Source organism: Mustela nigripes, chromosome 5 (genome assembly GCF_022355385.1).
Source record: "Mustela nigripes isolate SB6536 chromosome 5, MUSNIG.SB6536, whole genome shotgun sequence".
Classification (NCBI taxonomy): Eukaryota; Metazoa; Chordata; class Mammalia; order Carnivora; family Mustelidae; genus Mustela; species Mustela nigripes.
Genome location: NC_081561.1, coordinates 93,780,075 through 93,807,353, shown reverse-complemented (window position 1 = coordinate 93,807,353; position 27,279 = coordinate 93,780,075). Strand labels below are relative to the sequence as shown.

General features: G+C 36.5%; 1 protein-coding gene across 6 annotated transcripts in view; it reads right to left on the bottom strand.

The window, feature by feature from the left end:
- GRM1 (glutamate metabotropic receptor 1) overlaps positions 1–27,279 on the bottom strand; it is a 408,193-nt gene that overhangs the window by 88,917 nt on the left and 291,997 nt on the right. For all 6 annotated transcript variants that reach the window (XM_059400900.1, XM_059400899.1, XM_059400898.1 and 3 more), the window contains exon 4: positions 19,077–19,312. In XM_059400900.1, the coding sequence (XP_059256883.1) occupies positions 19,077–19,312 (236 nt within the window). The remainder of the gene's footprint in view (positions 1–19,076; positions 19,313–27,279) is intronic.

Below are 27,279 nucleotides of genomic sequence, written 5' to 3'. Positions count from 1 at the left end.
GCATTGAAGGTTATTTTGCCTCTCAATTTTTGTCTTTTTTTTTTTTTCGTTCTTTAATTCCTGGTAACTTGTTTAATTCTAGCAGCTTTAACATTTAGCTCCAGCACTAGGAGGTTTCAAGTGGTCTTTAAAGCCTTGTTTAAAACTTATCAGACAGATCACATTAATTTATCTCTTTAATATCCTAATATAAAAAAGAGAAAGGAAAATAACATTAAGAGCTACTTCTTTCTCTCCTCCCCCTGCTGATGCTCATGCACAGGCAAAAATAAAATTTTTTAAAATCTAAAAAAAAGTGAAAACAAATTTGATAAGATGATGAGAGTGTCAGATGTATTCCTAGGGAATCAGTAAAAAGACCAGTGGTTTTCAAGGGCTGGGAGGAGTATGGACTGATGAATAGGCAGAACACAGAGGATTTTGAGGGCAGTGAAAATACTCTGTATAATACCATAATAGTGGTATATGTCTTTATACACTTGTCCAAACCCATATAATGTACAACACCAAGAGTGAGTCCTAATGTAAACTATGGACTTTGAGTGATAATAATGGGTCAGTATAGATTTATCAATTATAAGAAATGTTACCACTGTGATGGAGGTGTTGATAATGGGGCAGGCAATGTATGTGGAGGCAGGAAGTATATGGAGAAATCTGTGTACCTCCTCTCAATTTTGCCGTGAACCTAAATCTGCTCTAAAAAAGAAGTCTGAATTAAGAAAAAAGAAAAAGTCATCAAAAACAAAAGAAGGACACGGATTTTCGCTGGAAAGTTCTCTGTCTCTTGAGTTATTCCCCAAACTAAATAAAATGATTGTATCTAAGACAATGAAAAAGGTTCTTTTCACAGGAAAAGTGGAAACCAATCCACCATGAGTGTTCGAAATTTTCCTTCCTAATCAGTGGATTTGAAGGGAGGCACAGCACTCCTCAGTTGCGTAGTCATGACCACACACCCATCCCTTCATTGAAGAAACTTCCTGTTGCACAATTTGGTAAACCAGCTTTGTAGTTTAAATAGTTTTGCACTGTTTTTACCCCTGAAGCTAATAAAAAGCTTGCTTGACATTGATATGGTAGGTTGGTCAGAATGAACACTTGGAAAATTTGAGAAATAACTTGTAGAGAAATCATTTAAAGTTATGTTTAAAAGTCTGAGAATATTCACTTTGGGGGCCTCTCTCTGTGTCTGTATACCTCTGATCACTTCATCTGAGGTCCCCAAACTCTTATCAATGTTTTCATGATGCCCTCTCTCCTCTATACCCTACCTTAGTCAAGAAAAAAGGATATCACAGAACCCTGACTGCTCTGGGCCCCAGTCCTCCACAAAATGTGTGAGCTAATTCCTTAGGGCCCTGTCCTCCACTATGAAACATAAGGTGGCATTCAAGATAGTCACATGCATCCAACCAAGAAAGCACTGATGGTATAATAGGTAATAGGAGTTTTCAGACAATAAGACATTTGAGCCGGGGAATCTCTGAGTGAAGCCCAATCTCATCACTCATCCATTCATTCAACTCACTGTATTACACACTCATCTTGTCATTGTGCCTAGCGAGGGAGGGAATGTAAAAGTATATCTTACATTTATAACTTTTAAGAAAACTATGACTTAGAGGGAAGTTTGACAATCCCAGTAAGAAACACAGAGACTCTCTAGGGAGAATTCAAAGATGAGCAGGTAAGTGATTGTCCAAGGTCAGGGAAGGTGGGATTGAAAGGGTCCACCTACATGGTATATACCAACAGATGGACAGGTTAGTCAGCCCCACATCACTAACCTCACCTGACCTACTAGAGATGAACGGTCACTCAGGTTGAAACTAGTATCCTTCTTTGAGTCATGGGATTCTTTCTCCTCAGGTAAGGAATCAAATAAAAGGCTGGGATAAAATTCCCAACTTCTCAAAAACAGTAAAATTCCCCTGAGTATCCTGGAAGCTTGTGAATATATCTGACAGCAAGGAAGTTGGAGAATTTAAAAGAGCAGAAAGAAATACCAGCTAAACCTTTGACAAACATGAAAAGGGCACAATGATTTAAAAATTATGATATATAAGCTGGACATCATATATCATGTATAGATAAATAAATGGTTTTAAATATATTTATGGGGGTGCCTGGGTGGATCAGTCATTAAGTGTCTGCCTTCGGCTCAGGTCATGATCCCAGGTTCCTGGGATGGAGCCCCGCATCAGATTCCCTGCTCAGCAGTAAACCCGCATCTCCCTCTCTCTCTGCTGCTTCCCTGCTTGTTGTTCCCTCTCTCGCTGTGTCTCTCTCTGTCAAATAAATAAATAAATTCTTTAAAAATATATATATGTATGCATATATCATAGATAGATAACATCATTAAGACAGTAATACTACCTAAATATTTGTATAAGAGCATCACATAATTTATTTCATTTAATTTAAATCTTTGCCCTTTAACACTGGTATACACTTCCCATGTTATGGATGAGACTTCAAAATGTTAGAAAATTTTTCCATAGTCACACATATCAAGGAATAACGTCAGAAATCAAATAAGGATCTACTAAACCTTGTGTACAGAACTAGGCCAGAGTAGGAGTTAGGGATGTATGTGATATTTTGAAGAAGCTTAAGGACAGTAGGTCACACTTCTATTTTAATTGTAGCAGTACTTTAATTAGCAATACTCCCCACAGAGAAATGTTAAATCTAAAGAATATAAGTAATTGTGATTACAGAAAATCTCATCTGGCATATTATAATTGCATAGAAAAGATACCTTCAAACTTTGCAATCCCGCACTGTACACAAATGTAGCCAAAGAAAATATAATTCATTTTTATGAACAGCTGCCCCTGAGCTAGAACAAATGCAGTGTAAAGCAAGGAAAGACAGAGCAGGCAGCTATCCCTCAATCTGTGAGGTGCCTGGAACACCTGTCTCAAAACCCAGCCCTCATAGTTTCACCAACCTGAACTTTAGTCTTCCTATTCTAAATCACCCCCATGGCGAGTTCTTTTCAAGTATCCATGTTTAAAGTCTTTTGTTTGTCTTGCATCAACGAAGATGATGAGGGAAAGTCTGGGGTGAGGTGGGTGAGAAGGATCCAAACTGAAATCATCAATATTGCCTCTACTGATTTATCTGATTCTCCTTGGAATCCTTGGAAAAAGCCGTGTAGGAAGAGCTGTTTAGGGTAAGTGATCAATCCCACAATGAGTTTAGATAACTGTACGGCATTGACCCTACTGCTGTCCCTCCTCAGACACCTAAAATGCATTTAGTCATCATGACTTGGCCCACCTTTAAGATAATACAAAATAATAATAATAATAATAACAATAATAATATAGGAAATAGCCTTAATAAGACATATTTAAATTTTCCATAAACATAATGTTAAGGAAGATGTTTAGGATATTAAAAAGTCTTAATTATGACCCCAAGAGAAAGTTCTCTCAGGACTATACCAGGAAGAGTTCCATTTCTATGAAATATCATAAGCAACTGGTGTTTTCATATGTTTTGGACACTGAGGTTGAAAGCCACATTTGTTCCCCATCTCTAGCCACAGAACCTAACCTCATCACATGTATTATTTTGTCTCTAATCACAACTTTGACTTTATCTGATTTTCCCCTATCCTTATTTTGCAAAATTTCCATATTTTAAAAAGTCATATTTTAACTGTCACAGCCAAGAGGAGCCTAAGGAGACATGATGACTAAATGTAATGTGGTATCCATTGGGCGGTAGCCTGGAATAGAAAAAAAAAAAAAAAAAAAGACATTGGATAAAAAGCAAGAAAATAGGAATAAAATATGGACTTCAGTTAATAATAATGTGTCACTATTGTTTTATTAATTATAACAAATATAGTATACTAACATAGCATGTTAATAATACAGAAAACTGATTGTCAGATATATAGACTCTCTGTCCTCTCCTCACAGTTTTTCTGTAAATCCAAAACTATTCTTAAAAAAAAGTGTATTAAAGAAAGTCAAGGCCATATAAAAGGGATCATATCTTATACCATAACTAACTTCTTACAATATTTATTTTCTATTCATTTAATTTGAAAAAAGTCATATTGTTGGAAGTTTTTTGGATTGCCTTAAATAATTACTGGAAAAAGTCTAGGTATTAATGCATAAAATGCATATAAATATGTATACATAACCCTTTAGTTAGTCTAGCCTTATGCCCAGCTTTTCATAATGTCTTAAGTCTATATGGGCTGTTCCAAATAGCTAGAAGACTTCTGAACATTTCCTACAACCTATATCTTGATCTTTTTTGTGTGTGTGTGTGATAAGAACTTGTGAGATTTACTGTCTAAGCAACTTTCAAATATGAAACACAGTATTATTAACTATAGTCACCATGCTATACATTACATTCTCTGACTTACTTATTTTATAATGGAAAGATTGTACCTCTTTTATTTGCATTTGTTTGTATTTTTATTATTTATCCATGTCACCTTTTTTTTTTAAATGATGATACATAGTTGTATCTCAAAAACACAATTTAGCTTTTGTTTGTATGTTTTCTTTCCAACAAACCTCATTCTAATAGCTATGTGATCACTTTCCTAACTTGTTCACATCACGGTAGAGTCTAAAATACACGCTTTTGTGACCTAAACTTTCCTACAAAATGAGTAAGTCACTAATGACATGATTTTGAGGACTCAAAGGCCAGGACTTATTTCTTTTATTTTGTGTAAAGGTTTTAAAATGAAGAAGTACAAGTTTTATAATAAGAATTTTAAAAACAAAATAATTTTAATTTTAAGAAAGGGTAATCTGACAGCACAGTAAAGAAGGTACAGAAGTTAAAATTTTGAAAAATTATAAAAGCTGAGGAAATATTCTGCCTTAGTAATGATAAGATAAGAATTAATATGACACTAATTTTCACATATTATTTTGGGAATTTTGAAAAGTATAATGCCTAAAAATAGTGTGCCAGGGACTTCTGCAGAATCCCATAGGGAAAGGTTAAAGCACAGAATGGGGGGATTCTTAACCATTTGCTACATGACAATTTCTTCTTACTTTCTGCACATACAGACTTGCAAAAATATCAGTAAGAGAGCACAGTGCCGCAAGGCTAAGGACATTTTATTCCTAGAAGACGATGTAAATTAATCTCTTTATAAGGGGAAAATACAAGCCCAAGGTCTTCAATGACATTTGTACTACGCTGTAAGAATTTCTGCACACGAGGGTTTTTTTTTTTGCAAGAACTATATGTGTTATTAAGCAGTAATGTTGACTTATCATGTCCCACATAAGAAAGGAAATCCTGAAACTGCTCTTGAGTGTCAATCATTGTAGGTTAAACATGAGAGGTGGGGCCTTAAGTAGAGAGTAGTTGGCTATAACTGACTATACATGAATCACGTTCTTTTTGTTCTTCCTAAGATGGGAATAAGCTCTAAATTTCCAAAGCCTCTAAATAAAGATGTCTTCACTAGCAGAAACATGAAATCTCAGTACAGAAGTACTTAATTATTACTTAATCCTACCTTGATTAGAAAAGATAGGCATTTTGTTGATAAGCCCTTTTGGTTGATGTCTCTTGGTCTTGGAGTTCTGAATTTTTCATTCACTGTCTTAATAAAAATTTCTACAATTAATTTAGCTCCTGGTAAATAAGAAGGAAATACCTCTTTACCTTTGGCAAAAATGCATTGGAAGTGCATGAAAATGCATTTTGACAAGGTAATCCTGCCAATTAAAGGTTTAAGTGAGTTCAAAACCAAAAATTCTAAACATACATTTTATACACATCAAACTCCTAAATAAATAGCTGCAGTGTGAATTTTCATTAAATATTTTCATAGATTATATTATTACCCATAAATATTAGATACCTTAGGATGGTTTCTGTATCTTCTCTCCATCGATATTTTGTTGAACCATAGGACTGGCTTTGGTCAATGAAATGTTACTGAAGCGACATGTATAACTTTTAGCAGAAGCTTTAACTCCAGATCACACTGGTCACATTCTGTTTCCTTACCACAACTATCAATGTTCCGGACTGAAGTTGGTCTATCAGACAGGGTGTTAGGTGCAGAAGACATGGAGCAGTTTCTTAACTCATACGTCATAGACATATGGCAAGAACAAGAAATAATTTTTTCTTCTTGAAAGATATTAAGTTAGGGGTTATCTGTTATAGCATGTATCCTCACCTAACCTAAACTATTCCCTTTTTGGTTAGGTTCCCCTAAAAGTAGGGGAACGCTGAAACAACAATAAAATGATCATAAGGAGCACCTGGATGGCTCGGTCAGTTAAGCATCTGACTCTTTGTCTCAGTTCAGATCTTGATATTAGGGTCATGAGTTTAAACTCTGCATTGGGCGCCACGCTAGGCATGGAGTATACTTAAAAAAAAATACATTAAAAATGACAATGAGGGGCGCCTGGGTGGCTCAGTGGGTTAAGCCGCTGCCTTCGGTTCAGGTCATGATCTCAGGGTCCTGGGATCGAGTCCCGCATCGGGCTCTCTGCTCAGCAGGGAGCCTGCTCCCTCCTCTCTCTCTCTCTCTCTCTGCCTGCCTCTCTGCCTGCTTGTGATCTCTGTCTGTCAAATAAATAAATAAAATCTTTAAAAAAAAAATGACAATGAATCATTAAGTATGAGGCTTATAAAAACTGGCAGCAGATGGTGAGGAGACTGTGACCAGTGTCATAAAAGACATAAATCCATTATTATTCAGCAGCAAAACATTCAGTAACATTGTCACTTAAAATAACTTGGAAGGCAGGTATTTTATTAAATGAGGTTGCATGTTTAAGCAAGGAGGTAGGTATATTAAATGGGCAGAGATAAAAATGCAATTGACTCACTTCCAACTCCTTTTTTTTTTTTTAAAGATTTTATTAACTTCTTTGTTAGAGAGAGAGAGAGCACAAGCAGGGGAAGTGGCAGAGGGAGAAGCAGGCTCCCTGCCAAACAAAGATCCCAATGTGGTACTCCATCCCAAGACCCTGGGATCCTGACCTGAGCTGAAGGCAGATGTTCAACCGACCAAGCCACCCAGGTGCCCCTCACTTCCAACTCTTAACAGATAAAACAGAAGAAGTTTATGCTACAAAGAACAAATGAAAACTCAACTTCATGGCAAGGACCAAATAAAAACTCTTATTTTTGTGATAAAATCTTTGAGGGAATTAATTTGGCATCCATAAATCTTTCAAATGATGACAACTGATGAGAAAGGATACTAAAACTCTAGTTAGGCTCTAGCTTTAAGATATAGCAAGACTCCTGGAGAATGTCTGATATCTTGATGCATATCTATGGGAGAAAGATAAAAATCATTCATGTGAAGTGAACTGAGAGCTGGACAAAAAATATCTGTAAGGACACATATGGCTATACAAAAATTTCAATTAGCCAAGAAATTAGTTCTTTATTTCTCTGTGGTAAGAGCATAGTGTTTGGGAGAGGAGAAGAACAAATCCAGCAATGGAAAACGAAAAAACAGGGATTAGAGAAATACAAAGGAAAGTGTCCATGCATTCCGATGCCATTCTGGTCAGCCAGAGGCACATGTCTTAATGGTCTAGATGTTCTACCTTTCACAGAAATACAATGAAATTGGGTATTTAAATATGTATCCAAAGAGTTATATCCTTTCTCATTGCAACTGTTAATTGAGCAGGTCTGCTGCAAAAAAGCGAAAGAAGTAGCTATTAGAAAGCTAATCCCTCACTCTGTCTAAATATCTACTGTGGTGGACCTGTTGGTCCACCAAGATGCCCATGAAACTGTAGAATAATAAATTTGGATTATTTTAAAGCACTGACTTTATGGTAATTTGTTATGGCAGCAATAGAAAATTAATACATCTCATAATTGCCCAATCTGGACATAGAAAAAGAGTATATAGCCATGACTTATTGATTTTGGAATGCTAATGCTTCAACAAGCCTACCAATAAATAAATAAAACAAACGGAAGAGATTCATTCAGCATGAGAAATTACTAAATTCTCATTAGCTACTGCAGTTGCCATAGCCACAGCCAAAACCTTGGCAAGCTGTCAACTTGGACAGTGATAGATAATTCCAAATTTTAAAAATTAAAAAAAAAAAGAAGAGCTAAAAGGATCATAAATTTTAACTATGTATTTCTTCCTGTCCTTAACCTAAGTCGTTGGCTCCACTCCAGAGATTTTGATTCAGTTGGTGTGGTGTGAGAACTTGGTACTGTGAAGTAACTTTTTCTTTTTCCCAAACAAAACATGCTGTGTGTTATTCAGACATTTCTGTTTACATAAATTGGAGAGGCTTTTTAAAAAGCTTTCATGATGACTTTAATAAGCCAGCCTTGAGAATCATTGCTCTAAAGGATAAGATTCTTCTTCATATCATCTTAGGATCTGGGCTATTAATTTATCCAAATGGATTGGATAATAGTGTTCTGTTGATTACATTATTAGACCAAATCTATTTGAGGTAAGTACTTATGGATTCAATTTTTTAATATTTCTAACAAATTTTAATACTTGTCCCATGTAGTACCCATGGATGCCCATCGAACTTCTATAAGGATTTGTGGTCACAAATAATGCTGTTTACCAGCCACTGATACTCCAGAGAACATTCAATTAGTAACTAAATAGAATGGCCATATAGAATTATGACATGACATCGACAGAGGCACAGGTGACTATGTTAACAGGTTTATCACTACTTTACACAGATCTTTGGGGTGAGGTTTGACAAGCAGCTCCTGGATATATACTATAATACTCAAATGTGCTATAGTGGCCCAGAGACACAGGACCTAAATTATAAATGTAACTGGTAGGTTGATTACATAGTACCCCACTCATTAGGGCACAAATGTATATAATAACTTCAGGTATGAGGTTAGTTTTTCAAAAAAAAAAAAAAAAGCTAGCACTAGAGAATTTACCTCCAGAGAACATACTGAAGAATTTGTCCAGAGACATGTCAACCTCCATTTTATAGCATCTAATAAGGAATCATATTTAGTAGCTATAATAACCCAAAATTTGGCTCGGAATATGGATACAGAATTATCTTCTCCTTCACCTTAACTGTTACCTCCACACAGCAGAAATAATGGAATGATGAAACATCCTCAAGAACAAGCTCAAAAGTTTCTTGAATTCTAACAAACAGATCCTTTTTTTTTTTTTTTAAAGATTTTATTTATTTATTTGACAGAGAGAGATCACAAGTAGGCAGAGAGGCAGGCAGAGAGAGGAGGAAGCAGGCTCCCTGCCGAGCAGAGAGCCCGATGTGGGACTCGATCCCAGGACCCTGAGATCATGACCTGAGCCGAAGGCAGCGGCTTAACCCACTGAGCCACCCAGGCGCCTAACAAACAGATTCTTGAATTCTAACAAACCATTTATCTTTTCAGTGTTTGATTCCTTTATGATGTTGTTTTCCCAATTATGTATCCCCATAATGAATAGGACCAAAGAATAAATTTAAAAAGTCAAGTATATATCTCCCATGGGATCCAGGCATTCCACAGCTAGGATTTGCCCCAAAAGAAAAGAAAGCATATGTCTGTACAAAAATTGTACATGGATGTTCTTGGCCAACTTGGTTCAGGAAACAACTCAAATCCACATCCAGGTAAAAGGATAAACAAATTTTGTTATGACCAGTTAATGGAACACCGCCCAGCAATTTTTAAAAAATGAACTGTTGATACCTGCAATACAATGATGAATCTCAAATTAACTGTGCTGAGTGAAAGAATGCAGACAGAATGCAGTTCTCAGCACACAGTCTCATTCATATGAAAGAGTAGGGGGTGCCTGGGTGGCTCAAGTGAATAAGGCTCCAACTCTTGATCCTAGCTCAGGTCATGATCTCAAGGTCATGGGATTGAGCCCCAAGTAGGACTCTGTGCTCAACACAGTCTGCTTGTCCCTCTTCATCCTCCCTCCCTCAAATAAATAAACAAAACCTTAAAAAAAAAAAAAAGTAGAAATTGCAAATGAACTACTGTGACAGAAAATTGCATGTGAATAGGAGGGAGGAGAGGGGTGGGAAATAGTGGGAGGGAGGAATTTTCCATGAGACAGAAAGGAATTTGGGGAGTGATATATTCATTATCTTGATTGTGGTGATGATTTTATGGGTATACACACATGTCAAAATTTGTCAAATAGTTCAAGTTAAACACGTGTAGTTTTATGTATGTCAATTGTACCTCAACAAGAATATAAAAATACAGGAAAAAAAGTAAATGGGCCATATGCCAAGTATGTTTGGTCTACCCATCATGAAAAGACTAACTTCTTATGATGGCTGAAATTATGATTTTACTTCATGTAAGTTTTCCCAGCAGCAAATGTGCACAAGATGTAAAATGCAAAACTATTCTCCTGATGAGAAGCAATACAACTTATATGATATAGAGTAATCCCATATGTAGCCATTTGGGAATATCTAAATATATAGCAGCCTTTTATGTCAAGGTGAACTCTTCATAAAGAATAGCCATAGATCTTAATCATTAAAAATACCCATTCTCAAATTTGTTTAGAAGTTAGGCTAGACCATAGGTGGAAGCATTAAATTTTGGAAGTATATAAATTGTTCAATAAGGAGAAATTGATCTAATTGAAGGATTTATTAATAAATTAAACTAATAAACCTTAGGCCATTCTCTAGGTAACTAGTTTACATAGCAGAAAGTTCACTAACATATCCAACATTACATAATTGTAAATGAGATATTTCTATTAAAGATAAAATAACAACTGATCACTGTTACAATAAGCATTGCTGGCCTCAAAAAATTTCCATTTTTATACCTGAAGTCCATATCTGCTTGATGCTAAAAATTATTCAAGCCCTTTCAAAACAAAATCATGATGAATATAAAGTAAAATGATAGAAAACGTGTGTACCTGCGTCCATCTTTATGTCTTTTGAATGATAGAACACATTTTTATAAATCCATTCAATTATTAAAATGACATGGAAGAATAAACTATCCTGAACCTTAATAGGTGAGTGAAGATATACCTGATCTTCAAAAGAATAAGTCTGCCCTATTTTGGTTGGAAGGTCTGTGGGAATCAGAAGCAAGGTGGAAGCTGTAGCTCATAACATCTTTCAGCTGTTGTACTTAGGATGTTCAACAAGTTGATCATGCTGGGAACATTAAATTATGAATTAGACCCAAATAACCATACAAACAAACAAATTTGCATTTATGGGGTTAGAAAATTAGAATGCAGGGGTACCTAGGTGACTCAGTTGGTTAAGTATCTCAGTCTTGATTTTGGCTGAGGTCATGATATTGGGGTTGTGAGGTCATGGAGCCTGCTTAAAATTCTCTCTCTCCCTCAATCTCTGCCCCTCCCCTGTCCCTCTCTAAAAAGAAGAAGAAGGAAGAGGGGGAGGAGGAGGAGGAGAAAGAGAAGGAGAAGGAGAAGAAGAAGAAAATTAGAACGTAGCACTGTTCAACAGAACTCTCTGTAATAATGGAATTTTTCTGCATCTGTGCTATGCAAGATGTAGTCATAAGCCACATGCAGTCGTTGACATATGAAATATGACTAGTAAGATTAAGAAAATGAGTGTTTAACTTCATATTAATTAATTTAATTTTAAATATAAAAAATACACATGGCTAGTAGCTACCACAGTTGACAGGGCAGGTCAAAAGTATTAAGAGTTAAGCAGACCCAGACTATGCTTATACTATGATATTATTTTCAGTTTCATCTCTGTGTGAGGTTTTCTGAGAAATTATAATGTCCAAAAGTGACACAAGGTCAGTTTACTTTCATTCTTTCAAGCAAAGATATAAATAGATCTATTACAGACCCAATGTTTGTGTCACTGCCAAATTTACATGTTTAAACCCTGATACCCAATGTGATGATGATATTTGGAGATAGGGTTTGGGAAGGTAATTAGGTCTTAAGGGTGTACCTCTTATGATCTGATTAGTGCACTTAGGAGACTTCTTTCTTTTCTTTTTCTCCATCATGTGAGGAAAGCAGGAAGAAGGCTCTCATCAGAATCCTACCATGCAGGCACCCTAAGTATAGACTTTCTAGCCTCCAGAACAATGAGAAATAAACTTTTGTTGTTTAAGCCGCCCAGCCTACCGTAATTTGTTATAGCATCCCAAACTGAGTAAAGCAGCATCCAAAGCTTTTTAAACATATGTCCATTAAGCAATTTCTACCAGCACATTGTGTGAGAACCTATTAACTTTTTTGTTTTGGGGATGTTTGTTTGGCTCAGCTGTAACTGTGTTCCCTTTGTTAGCACTTCCAGAATTCCAAAGTAGAATAGTTTTACTGCCTTGGATCGGGGGCTTTAAATCGTCATTGTAGAATCATAAAAATGTTTGGCTTTGCTTCAGAGATATAGGGTACAGTATTGTATCATTCCTCCTAAAGGGGGAAAGGATTGAGAATTCTAGCATTAGGTTGAGAAATTATGTTCCCTAAATTAAATCAACTATTGTTCCATGTGAGGATCATGGATTATAGGGCTATCAAAATCCTTTAATCACTTACCAATTTCCACAATAATGCAGCATAACAAACCACCCCAAGGCTTAGGGGCTTAAAACAACAAGTATTTATTTAGTTCATGAATCTGAGAGTCAACTAGGAAGTTTTGCTACTCTGGGCTGGACATGACTTATCTCAGCTAGGCTCACTCATGTGTCAACAGTCAGCTAGTGTATTGGCTGGAGATGGGTTTATCAACTAAGAGATCATCCCGTTTCTGCTCCAAGTTCTCTCTCATATTCTAGAAGACTAACTCAGGCTTCTATATACAGCTGAGGGAGGGTCACAAGAAAGAATAATAGTAGGTTAAGCCTCTTAAAACCTGGACTTGAAACTAATAAACTATAAATTCTATTGAGATTCAAATGGTAGAGAGCAAAATTCCACTTCATAATGGGAGGAGCTGCAAGGTCATATTTCAAAGGGCATGGTTATAGGGAGGGGTGGCGAATTGTGAAGCCCTCTACAAACTATGGCTAATATTCCAATTTCTGGGTAAAGGCAAATGATATTCTCAGGCATGCATATTGGCATTGGGATCAAACTTCCAAAGGCAAAGAGAAGTTATTACCCAAGACCTAAAAGACTATAGTAAATAGGAGCAAGTCTCAGTTCATGGACTATCTTAATCTGGATGGAATCATACTGGACCAATCTTATTGTTCTTTACATGGTATATTAATTAAAAATGGAAACTCCAAAGAAACCTAATAATGAGGGAAATATATTATAAAATTAGTACCAATGTAAAAATTGTGAATGTCAGTCTCTAAGCTGGAGCAAGAGTAACTATGTTTGGGGAAAGGGTAGTCCCTTCAATAAATGGTTTTGGGAAAACTGAACAGCCAGCCACACACAAAAAAATGAAATCTTACACACACACACACACACACACACACACACAATAACTCAAAATGGGTTAAAGACTTGAAAATAAGATCTGAAACCATACAACTCCTAAAAGAAAATCTTGGCAATGTCTTTTTGGATTTTGATATCAAAAGCAAAAATAAGTGGGAATATATCAAACTAAAAAGCTTTTGCACACCAAGGAAACCATCAACAAAATGGAAAGTCAGTATACTGAATAAGAGAAAATATTTGCAAGTTTTATTTCTGATAAGAGGTTAATACCTAAAATATATAAAGAACTCATACAACTCAACAGCAAAAGAAAAAAAATGGTGAAAAAATGGATAGAGGATCTGAATAGACATTTTTCCAAAGAAGACATACAGATGGCTAACATGTACATGAAAAGATATTCAATATCACTAATCATCAGGGACATACAAATCAAAACTACAATGAGATATCACCTCATAACTGTTAGAATGGATATCATCCAAAAGACAAGAAAAGCAAGTGCTTCTGAGGATGTGGTGAAAAGGGGACCCTTGTGCACTGTTGGTGGGAATGGAAATTGTTGCACTGCACTCTGGAAAACAGTATAGAGGTTTCTCAAAAATTTAATGATACAACTATCATATGATGCAACAATTCTACTTCTGGGTATTTATCTTATGGAAACAAAAACACTAACTTGAAAAAATATATGCATCCTATGTTCGTTGCAGCTCTTTATAATAGCCAACATAAGTGTTGGGAGCAACATAAGTGTTCCTGGATGGATAAATGGATAAAGAAAAGATAAGGTGCACCAGGGTGGCTCAGTCAGTTGAGCATCTGACTATTTGTTTCAGCTCAGGTCATGATCTTGGGGTTAAGGGATGGAGTCCCACATGGGGCTCCACACTCAGTGGAGATTCTTGAGATTCTCTTTCCCTCTTTCTCCTCCCCCTTTGCCCCTCTCCTCCCTCACTCCTGCATGCATGTGATGTGTTCTCTCTCTAAAATAAATAAATAAACAAACAAATAAATAAAATTATACATATATAATTTTATTTAAAATATATATATATGGATGTAAAGGCTGCTGTATTGATGATTTTACTATATATACAAATATCAAATAGTATACAGTAAACTAGAAACTAATAAAATGCTACATATTAATTATAGCTCATTTAAAAAAAAAGAGCACTCATTCTTGGAAGTCTTGAAATTTTGTCATATCAGGCTAGCTGCCATTATCTTACTAGTCCTGAGCTGTTGGTGAGTATTACAGACATCATCCAAATTCTTTCACTATGTCTTGGATAATAACCAAATACAAGGATATACCAGCTTTAAAAAGTATTGTGCCCACTTGTTTCCAGTTGGTATAAAGAATAATGGGAGAAAGTATTATGACTATAAATTCACTGGACTAGGAATAAGATCTGTGAGGACATAGTGAGCTCATCCAGTTAATATACTGCTAACCACAGCAAATCCTAATATCACCATATTGCAACACAATGATAACATATTTTTTAAGAAGCCTAAATATTGTTATGTTCTTAGGCCAATAATTACACATTTAAAAATCTATAGTGAGGAAACAATCTTAAAATAGTAATAACAGCCATGATAACTCTCTGTATCATAGTCAGTGTTTTTTATATGAAGAAAAATTGGAAGCAACCAATAATATAAGAATGCCTAAATAATTAACCGGGTAGAATATTATGGAGATATTAAAATGGACATTTAATATGACCATGCATAAAAGGTCGTGCAGCAACATCAAGAAAGTAAAGTATAATCCTAACTGAAAATAAAATGCAGAATTATATGCACACTACAATGATAGCTATGCAAAACAAAAATGAAAAAAATGTCCATAGAATAGTAAGCAGTGCTGGTAGGAGCTACCTTCTGAGATGTCTTATTTTCTTAGAAATGTTCAAATCATTTGAATAATTCAACTTCTGGAAATATATATGTTAAGAAAACCATCAAAAGAAAGAAAGAGAGAAAGAAAGAAAATGAGAAAAAAGGGGGGATGGTTAGGAAGAAGAATTTCTTAATATATTTCTGCAGCTTTTTTTTAATTCATAAAGAAATGAAAACAGCTTAAATGGGTAGGAAGCAAGAGATAGTTAAATAAATTAGGGCTTATCTGTCTGCAGAGTATTTTGAGGCTGTGAAGAATAAAATAAATTAATGATAAATTTATACATTTAAAAGAAAAGGCAGGGGCGCCTAGGTGGCTCAGTGGGTTAAAGCCTCTGCCTTCGGCTCAGGTCCTGATCTCAGGGTCCTGGGATCAAGCCCCGAATCGGGCTCTCTGCTCAGCAGGGAGCCTGCTTCCTCCTCTCTGTCTGCCTGCCTCTCTGCCTACTTGTGATCTGTCAAATAAATAAATAAAATCTTTAAAAAAAAAAAAAAGAAAGAAAAGGCAATATTCATTTTAAAAACAATATATAAAATAATACTGACTTTATGATTTAAAAGTACATACAGATAAAAATATACCAAAAATTTAGCGTGTATTTGCTGGAAATATATTAAAAATTAATAGTGATTAACAAAGGTTATATAAAAGAAAATTCTTAATACTTATCATCTTTCTTATGTTTTTCTATTATTTCCAATTTATATACAATAGTCACAGTAGTAGGTATTACTTTTATAATCAGAAAAAAATTGTAAAAGCCTAAGTAAGAAAAAAATAAAGTATCTGTATTGGCACGATATAAGGGTGGTTGATTAAGAATTGTGTGCTTGTTTTTCTAGTTTCCACATCTTGGAATGTAGTTATGCTAAATTTGCAATTTCAAAACCTGTAATATTAATAAAGTGACCCACGCTATACTTATTTGCCTTCTGGTAAGATATGACACTAATAATAACACTTTGCATTTATGTTAGGATTTATAATTTGCAAAGTATCTCACTTGTATTATTCATTCTATTCTCACACCTGTGTAAAGTGTTACCATGCTACAGATGCAGAAATTGATTCAGAAATTAAGTAAAGTCCTCCAAGTCATTTGGCAGATACTGACCAAACCAGTGTTGGACCCAGTGGTTAATCTTGCAAATGCTCTCACAGATCCATGGAATCATTTTCACAATTCTCATCAGGAAGGATAAAGCACCATGCTATTGCAAACATAACACAAACGCTATAAACAACTAAGACTCTTACTGGAAGAGAGTGACTTCGATTTGTTTCATACCTATTCCTTCCATTGTCCTCACAAAGATTGATTTCTTCTTCTTCCTCTTCTTCTTCTTTTTTTTTTTTTTTAAATTAGGCTTTTTGCCTGGGTGGCTCTGTAGGTTAATTGTCTGCCTTTGGCTCAGGTCATGATCCCACAGAACCCTGCTTAGCGGGGAGCCTGATTCTCCCTCTCCCTCTTTCCTCCTCCCACTTCTGTCTCTCTCAAATAAATAAATAAAATCTTAATAAATAAAAAAAGTAAGGGGAGACTGGGTAGCTCAGTTGTTAAGCATCTGCCTTCGCCTCAGGTCATGATCCCAGGGTCCTGGGATCCAGCCCCATATCGGGCTTCCTGCTTCACGGGAAGCCTGCTTCTCCCTCTCCCACTCCCCCTGCTGTGTTTCCTCTCTAGCTGTATCTCTCTCTGTCAAATAAATAAATAAAATCTTTTAAAAAAAAAAGTTAGGCTTTGATGTTTCAGTTAGTACCTTTCCAACACATCTCCAATCCCTTGATATGCCCAACTAATTAAGCAGTGATGTAGACTTTGCATGAAGTAATTTTTAATTAGCCACAGTGATTCCCAAATTATTGAGCCTGGGCGCAGGACCCTTAATATTCAAAATAACAATCTACTGCATGTAAACTCTTTATTTAAATAGTGACATCCGAGATTGAGCTCAATAAAGGTTTCCATGGAAACTAACTGCAATATCAAAACTTTCCAAAACACCAAAAATGATCCAATTAGAAGAGGTAAAAGCAAGTGATGGAAAGAGCAGCTATTGATAGTATAGAAGGGTTCATTCAACTTCCTTACATAAATTTTCATAAATGTGTCTGCATATTTATTAGAAGACTATGCAATTTATTTGCCATTCAAGGATCTCAACTAGATAAGAATGATACATGAAGTGAAAGTGCAGTTGTTCTTCTATAGCATTGAAGCCAATTTCATAGAAATGCAGACATTAAAACTGAAGAGCAAAGTAAATTTACATGAATGTATACACATACAGATACCATAAACACTGCTGAAGCTAAATTAAAGATAAAATTCTTGGATTCCTGTAGCAGAAGAGAGCAATAAATTTCATGAATTAGTTCCAAATATAAAAGTTAAATAAGCCTTCAGTCTTCCTTAGAACTAAGAACAAAGGGAAATATTTGCTAACCTTGACTGCAGAATGAAATGCAAACATAAACATGTTTATTAAAAGTTGTAATCACCTAAGAAGCTCTTAAAAATAGCTGAGAGTCAAGCATAATATAAGAGCAATTCATGAATGTGCATTTTTTTTATTATTTTCTACTATGAACATTAACCAAGTTCAGATTTTAACCTTGACATTGGTATGAACTGTGACAACTGAAAACCCAAAATGATATTCAAAACATACATGGCTACAGAATTCTAACTTTGTTTTGAAAGCTTAGGTCACAAGGTATTTTCTTGGAAATCCTTGCAAAAAGATATCCAGGTATGTTTAATAAATAGCATTCTAAATTTTACCAATAAAACGCAATGACCAAGTGACATATACAGCTGCATCACTAATAGATATCTCAAAATTAACCCATCTGCAATGTAGCTTCTGATCCTTTCTGCTTTCCTTGGAGTCCTGGAGTCTTTCCCATCTCAGTCAATGGTGACCCCATCTTTAATGCCTGTCAATCATGCTCTGCTATCAACCGAGCATAGACAATTGGTTTTGAATGGCACTATGGTAGACCAAAGGGGATCTATTTTTGCCACATTAAGCAATACTGAAAAAGGACAGTAGACAGCAATGTCTCTATGCAGTAATAACACTCATAAAACTTACCGTGCTAAGAAGTCTGTTAAGAAATGTGGTAGTTCTTGGTGGTCAGAAAAGGACATCCAGTAGAGTTCACCAAGCCCTGAAAGACCTGGAACAATGTGCTGTCCTTTCCTGGCATGCCTTCAGGGAGCAGTACATGGGAATTACCTGTCCCACCAGGAAATGTCACTCCTATTTATAGATGAGAGTGTTGAGCTTCTTGCCACCTATGTCCACATACACCCATGTAAGTGGTGTGGCCCTGAGTAACATTATCTCATCTTCTTCAGGCTCATATTTTGAAGCGAGTCATAAAGAAGAATAAGGGATCAAACCAGTGCTGCTTACTTATGTCTTCAGCTAACATTTCCTAAGCATGCTTGCAATAAAATCTATTTCCTCTGGCTTGAATACTAGATACCTGAATTATCAGTGTGCTTTTCCTTTACCTGCACTATTTCTTCTTACAACTTGCTCCACAAGGGACCAAAGCAGTTTTTCCAGAATATAGAAACATGAATCCTTGTGGTAATACACACACTCTCCTCATTCTAGCTATTTTATAAATTAAGATGGCAATTCAGTCTTTGGAACTGCAGCCTTGACACCTTCTACTTTCATTCAACAAGTTGCAATGGGGCTAGAGTTATAACCTCTGAGCTGTTACTTTGTGAACGCGAATTACCTGTGCAGATTCTTTTAAAGTTGGGATTTTCCAGAAGGTGTCCCGGTAGGCGGCACTGGAACCGATGTTGCCAGAACTCAGGGAACCAGGGATTCCTTGTATTAGTGTCCAGCCTCAGTTTCAGGAAATAATCATCAAATGACCTGACCTCTGGAGACTGCAGCTTTATTGTGATTCCCCCGTTGGCTTCCACCTCATAACCTTCAATGACTTCATCTCTGTCTGCCCATCCATCACTAAAAAATTCAGGGATTGGGGTAGGGAGAGAGAAAGACAAAGGTCTCACAAATAGGGCTCAGCATTATGCATGAATGAAGCAATTCAGCAGGGCTGAAAGTCTATTGTAAGTCAGAATCCTACCTATCAATAACTTGTTTTATTTTGTTTTTTTGGCTTTTTTGGTGGAAAGTAGAAATTCTGAAATCGTGAAGTCCTGTTTGTTTTTCACAGTAGTGAAAGTGACAATGAAGGTGATGATAGCAGCAATGAAAAGAACTAACATTTATTGAGCATTTACTAGGCATCAGTTTCTGTACTATTTTCTTTTACTCAGCCAGATGTTCAGCAACTAACTGAAGTCCGAGTGGACCCAGAATACGGACCCAAGCAGTCTGGCTCCCAAACCCAGTGCTCTTTAGGCCATAAAACCCATCAGCTGCTGTCCAAATCAGAATAAAATAAAACCCAGGCACTCAGGACCTTCACAATAAGAGCTCAGCAAGGTTTCAAGGTTGCAGCCAAGACCATTATATGAGCTGCATTTATGGGATAGAAAATTGATTTAGCTCAGAAGCATACAACTACAGATTTTGTGCCTGGACATTGTTCAAACTTGCATTGTCTAGAAGTGATGAGATGCTTCCCCCTCAATGTTATCCCAAAATAGCAGCATTAAAAGAAAACAATCCCACTTTCCCAAATAAGAATAATCCTCGTGCTCACTAAAAGGAAGTTAATTGACATTTTATTCAGTGAAATCATTTTTTTGTTTTAAATTTGGTCACCTTCTAGAATATTCACATTGGTCACGAGTGATGTAGCTCCAGTTTAACTCAAGTGTACATATGAGCTGGGACAAACCTCATGTGATCTCTCCCCATCAGGTGCCAAAGAAAAAGTGCACTAGAATTAAACAGGCAAAAAAGACTTTATTCAAGACTGTTCCAACAGCCAAGAGACACTGACTCCACTCTGCTGAAACAAAAGTTGTGGAGATTTAAATGTTGAGACGAGCTAGTGAGCAAGTGCCCTACAGGACATCGAGGGGAGCTTGGCCAATGTGATTAGCCATCTGTGCTTGATAACTGTCATTTATCTAAGTTAGGCTCCCACCTTCCCACAGAAATGGGGAGCTAGGGTTTGCTATCACTCTTGATGATTACACTTCAAAGGGATGGCTTCCAGATCTTGAGAAAGAAATTTCTCTGCTATAAAAACTGGCAAGAGGCTAGGAGAAAATGTATACCTCCAAGGGACAGAGAAAGAATTTATAATGGCATTTTAAAAATTAAATGCTCTAAGGAAAGGGAACTCAAGGGGCCCATAGTGAGGAAGAGACTTGTCTAGCTTTGAGTCAAACTGAGAAGAGGGTTAAGGATTATCTTGGTCAAGAGGTAGATTTATTTATACCCATGGAGTTCCACCCTGCAGTTTGTGGAACATAACTGTCTGCCAGAGAAAGTGTTTTGTTTTTCTCCTCACAGAGCAGAGGCCTGGGCCAAATATATGTGACCAACCATAGCTCACCCCTTGTTAAACTGAGATCAATTGGAGTAAGTGTGTGTCCTCCACTTAGTTGCACCATCGGTGCAGTTCTGCTCCAGAATCTTCCTAGTGAATCAACAGGAGCTATATTTTTTAATAGACCAAAGGCTGTAGAAGGTATAGCTTCTACATGATCCAGAACTAAAGGGACCTTGAAGTTTAGTATGGTCTAACCAGCCAGATCACAGAGTATTTATACACTTCTTCTAAATCCATTGGGACAGAGATTTTACGATCTTGCACAGACCTTTCCTTCCCTCCTGTATCCCCCCCATCATTTTCTTCTTTCCTTCCTTCTGTCCTTCCTTCCTTTTGCATTTACCTAGATGCTCTGCTATGCTCAAGATTCTATTAAGAATGAGACACACTATCCTTTGCCCCTAGTGTTACAGACTTGTGGGGAAAAAGACACTAAACAAGAATTACAAATGTTGTAAGGAAGTGACTAGGACTGTGGGGAGGAGGGTCTTGGGGGCTTAACTTAGTCAGGTGTGTATGTATGTATATAAGTGTGGGTAGGGAGAAAGTAATGAGGGATGACTATCTTAAGAAAGTTACTTCTGAGTTGAAACCTAAAGGATGTGTGGGCATTATTAGTTGGATGAAGAGATGGGGAAGGACTGGTATAGAAGGCTCCTGGTAGATTATCTAATATACAGGAAAGAGCATGGGTCATCCAAAGAATTTGGAGAGTCAATATAGCTGTGACAGGAGACAGAGTGTGGGCATAAATTTCAGCTTAGTAACCATTAGCCTAAGGATTGTAGGAAGTCCTCAAAGTGTTGTAAGCCTATTACATAAGGCCACTGAGCTCTGCCCCCTGGTGGAGACTGACTGAGTTTTTCTAACAAGTCGCTCTACTCACCATCACTGAATAAGATGGCCAGTCAAATTGATTTAAAAAAGAAGACAGACTCTTTTATGTTTCTATAAGTTCAGTCTACTTAGAAAGGCTAGCTTAATTATTTAGATTTATTTACACTATATCATAACTACACCTATAGCAATCTGAAGACCTGAACTATAGGGTCAAGGGTAAAGAAAAAAAAAAAAAAAAAACAGTTACGCTCTCAAGAAATTCTGCTTGTAAGTATATATTTAGAATCAAAATGACTTATAATTTGAAGAAAAAAATTCCTTTTTGATATAAAATTTAAGATTGAAGTGTGTTTCTCCCCAAGATTTACTATTACATGAGACTTCTCTATGTGTGAATGTATAGTCTGAATAAGAAACCCACAATTTTTTTTAAGTGTATGAAATGAGTCTTTTATATTGTTTATTTGCATTTCTTTTTTATTTTTTAAATCATTCCCAATTTATAAAAGGAAGTATCATGTGTCAGTGCTGGAAGCAAAGAAAGTATGACCTCCTGCCCTTTTGCCCTCCAACATAGGAGCAAATCATGGGAGTTAATCTGAATATAGATTTGAAGTCATGTGGTTTAGTGGGGCAGAGCCATTGGTTAAAGCTCTTCCTCCTCACTATTGATGATCTCATTCCAGAAATCAGAGTTGATGTTAAATCCAAGAAGTCATAAGTGAAATCAAGGAGAACCAGGGGCACCGGGGTGGCTCTGAAGCCTCTGCCTTAGGCTCAGGTCATGATCTCAGGGTCCTGGGATCGAGCCCCACAACTGAGCCCCACATGGGCTCCACGGGGAGCCTGCTTCCTCCACTCTCTCTGCCTGCCTCTCTGCCTGCTTGTGATCTCTGTCAAAAAAATAAATAAAATCTGGGGTGCCTGGGTGGCTCAGTGGGTTAAGCCGCTGCCTTCAGCTCAGGTCATGATCTCAGGGTCCCAGGATCAAGTCCCGAATTGGGCTCTCTGCTCAGCAGGGAGCCTGCTTCCCTTCCTCTCTCTCTGCCTGCCTCTCTGCTTACTTGTGATCTCTCTCTGTCAAATGAATAAATAAAATCTTAAAATAAATAAATAAAATCTTAAAAAGAAAAAATATTCAGCTAGGATTGGTTAGTGAATACTTTTGAAATGTTAATCTCTATTCATATGAGATCTTGAATGGATCACAGATAAGATGTTATGGAATGCTAATAAAAGCTGCTGAAAAACATCCATAACGCAACTCTTGGTGTTTGTATGTTTAAATCATTTTGTCTACAGACCACTTGCCAAATGTATTTACAAAGAATTTTAAAGGATATTTGCTGTTCAGTTGTGTTGGGATTTTTTACAAGGATACTATTTTGGTGAATTCTCCGTGAAGCACACTTGAAAACAGGGAAGCAGCAGCTCTCCTGACACCTGGTTTGCATGTTTACTTTTGTTACTGTTGTTGATAGTGGTGGTGGTAGTGTGGACCATGCTATCAGAGATGACTGCAGGCACCTGCTCACCCCAGGCTTCTGCAGTGAATCCTGCTGCGCTGGGTGCTGAACTCTGGGAGGCATATTCACAGCCTCCAGCAACTTCTGCTGCCCCATCTGCTCCCCAGTGATGAGTTCCTTTTCCTATCTGGAAATAAAGCTGCAGAATGTGGATAAACAGGTGAACATTTAAGACAGCTATATGTCTTTAAGTATTCCTCACAAAATACAAGAATCCTTGTTCCTTGTCCCCCCTCAACATTTTTATACTACAGTTCTTTCACAAGGCTGTCTTCATCCCCAAAATCATTGCTCTAGTCTCTGTGAAATTCTACAGTTACAACCTGAATAATAATAAGATTTCTTCCACTGAATAAATTCTGATGGAAAGAATAGGAAAATATTGTCTCTAATTCTATCAATTATACCTGGACAGGAGCTGCATGAGTGTCACTTTTACATTATATAAATTAAAATCATTTAACAAGCAAATTGATAGTAAAAAACAGGAATACAATAGTATTCATTTAAAAATTGTTTAAAAACATTTTAGAAAAACGTATTTATATTCAATTAAAATAATTACAATCTAGGAGCAAAGCATATGATTTGTATTGAGTACAAGTAACTATGTGTACCTGATAATAAAGCTATCATCTTTAAAAATAATCCAGAGATTATCATATAAGAAAGTGAGAAAAGGTTAATAAAAATATTTTCAAAAACATAAGTAAACAAGCACAAAATTCTATAAATACAATGCTAACCATACTCATAAAGGCTGAAGAAATGTCACATGATGCAAATTAAATCAAGTGATGTTAATGTGAGAAATTTTATGGTGGTAATGGCAGCTTTTTCAATAAGAATTCAGACTGGCTTTCTCCATTTGACATTTATTTGCTAAGAACCCTGTATGAGTTAGGCATTTTGCTTATTGCTACAGATACACTGCTAAGCAGTACAGGCAAGGCCTGTATTCTCAGGCAATCACAGTGGTGGGGAAGACTAGCCACTGAATACATTAATAGACATAGGAAGTTGTTGTAGCTGAAAGGAAAGGAACATGGGCTACAGAAGCATGGAAAAGGGGAAGGGCCCTGTCAAGGGAGGTTTTGACTGAGAAGTAGCATCTAAGATGAGACTTAAAGGATATATTGAAGCTACACAGTAAAGAGGGAGAAGGAAGAAAGACCAGCTCAGGAGAGTACAAAGCTATCAAACAGCAAGGTGTTCAGTTTGCTTAGAGTGTGCCAGGTAAAGGAATGATAGGTCATGCCAGTGAGATCTAGAAGAACCTGAACATCATTGTTAAGGATTTTGGATTTTATTTTTATGATGGTGAGAAATTATTCAGATTTTAAACAGGGATATGACATGATTAGATTTGTTTTAGAAAGGTCATTCTAGAAAGTACTCACAGTGTAGATACTTGTGGAGGTTCTTTGGTTCTAGAACTTGCAGACAGAAACTATGGAAACACACACACAGACATGGGCGCGCACACACACACACACACATGCACACATACATTTACACTATAATATGAAGGCAGGTGTTGATGGTGTGGAAGCACTGATGAACCAGGAATTGGGGTAGTGGTCACAATTAGTCTATATTTAATTTTAAAATCAGTTGCTGCAAACCCACCACAAATATAAAACTGACACAAAATGTGGGTTCTTTTTTTTTTTTTTAAGATTAAAATTTTCTTTATCCATTTGAGAGAGAAAGAGAGTGAGTGAGAGAAAACGTGAGTGGGGAGAAGGTCAGAGGGAGAAGCAGACTCCCCGTGGAGCTGGGAGCCTGACATGGGACTCCATCCCAGGACTCCAGGATAATAACCTGAGCTAAAGGCAGTCGCTCAACCAACTGAGTTGCCCAAGGGCCCCAAAATGTAGGTATTTTTAATTTAATTATGTAGTACAAGCACTTAGAGGTCCCTCAGCTCACTGAAAAATTGAAGATGAGGGAGTACCTTCACCTTTGGTTGTCCTGTGCTGCTGAAATTACAACTCAAACAGAAAACTTCTAGTCCTGTGGTATTTCAGTAGAAAAGTGACCAAGGTGGGGGAGGGAATGGGATGGTGTCAAAGGTCAAAACAGGAAGAATGAAGGGAATTCTCATGAAATGGAAACTTCATGTGAAGGAGATCAAGGTCAGATCAGTAATTCTTATTTTCCATCTTTTCCTAACCCCTACCCCCCAACGCACCCCTGGCATCCTAAGCCTCAATCATCTGACATGATGAAATCTTACTAGATATTAACAACTCTTTATCATCAATCTCCTCATGATCCAACCAATGTCTGAGCTATAAATACATATGGGAAGGATTTCTCTATGAAAGCACTACTAATCATGTGGTCCAAAGATGGATATCAATTCATAAACTGTTACCAGTCAAGAGGAAGTAAGACAGAGACTGAGACTAAGCATTTAGGAAAATCTAGAGCTGTTAGACACTGTTGCAAGGTCTAAGAACATGATAGGTGGACTCATGTCATTGTATACAGTATAAACATGGGGTTTTTCAATTTACATGGTGAACTGCTTGTAGCTCAAGCTGTATGCAGGTCACATGCAGTAGAACCACGTGACAGTGCGTGACATTTCAAGGTTGCTTTGCAACTGTAACACAAAAGTATATAATATCCAAGAATATATTCCCATTTATTTTTATACATGTTTTTATAATACTTTAAATTTTAATCAAGCCTATTTTATAATCTATCCTATAAGATTAGCTTCTAAATTAGGAGAACAAATTCTCATTATTTACTTTAAAGATTTTATTTATTTATTTTACAGAGAGAGATCACAAGTAGGCAGAGAGGCAGGCAGAGAGAGAGGAGGAAGCAGGCTCCCTGCTGAGCAGAGAGCCCGGTGCGGGGCTTGATCCCAGGACCCTGAGATCGTGACCTGAGCCGAAGGCAGCGGCTTAACCCACTGAGCCAGCCAGGCGCCCTCATTATTTACTTTAACTCTAATTAAATGGCCACACAAGCTTCACTGACTGAATTTTTATTTATTTAATTTTTTAATGAAAAAATGTATACAATCTGCTGACTGTGGCAACAGTAGTATTTGAATGTAGATAGTGGCAATGATTCCACAGAAACAAGGAGAAAAGAGTTCTGATTAAATTTACCTGAAAATGTCAGCTCATATATTGAATTTGGCTTTTATCCCCAATTGATGGTGAAGTGCTAAAACCATAGTGTATTATTTTTATGGAGTTGTTTTACCCAATGAATTTATGAAACCATCAAAATATACTAATCTTTTATATACAAAACATTAAAAAATTAAAAACCAAGTAATTCTTGGAAACAAAAAGTATTAAAAACCCAACAGAAGTATATGTTCAATATTCTGCATAAAACATTAGTGTTTCATGGGTTTTTATAAAGTAGCATTTGGGCTTGCTAAGACTAAAATACACATACAGTTGCCAAGACATTAGTGAATGACTGCATCAAAGATATTTGCTTAGAAATGTTTGCTGATTCCGGCAAAGAAAGTAGCTCAAGTTTTACTTTCTGAGCCATCATCGCTCAGTGATTTCTGAAACCGCCTAATGATATGGAAAACCAACTCATTGAATAAATGAAGCTAGCAAAGCATTCTTTCATTGTAACTTGACAAATGTGCAGATAAATTCTTATGTGGCAGTTCTTTTAGTATGCGTGCAATTTGAAAAGGAAGATTTAAAGGAAGAAAGCTCTGCTCTTATTTAAATTCTCTTTTAGCTTCAATGCTGATAAGCACAATGAGCTCTAGATATGATAAAATTATGAAGAATTACTTTGTCAAAAAATGTGATTGGCACTTTATGTTTTGTATAGGGATGTGTTCTGATGCTGCAACTGCCAACCAGGAAACATCTGGAGTAGGTACCCACGTAGCTTATGAGAGAATGTAACTCAGTGCGATGTTTTCTTCGTTGAGAGGTCTTGATTAAAAAAAAAAAAAAAAAAATCAGCTGACGTAAACAACAATTAGTGACAGTACAAATTTCAAGTTAGGTAAAAACAAATGCACTGAAGGTGGCTTTCACTGGCCCAAAAGAACAAATCGTTCACATTTTTTCCAAATGTTGTGTTCTATGACT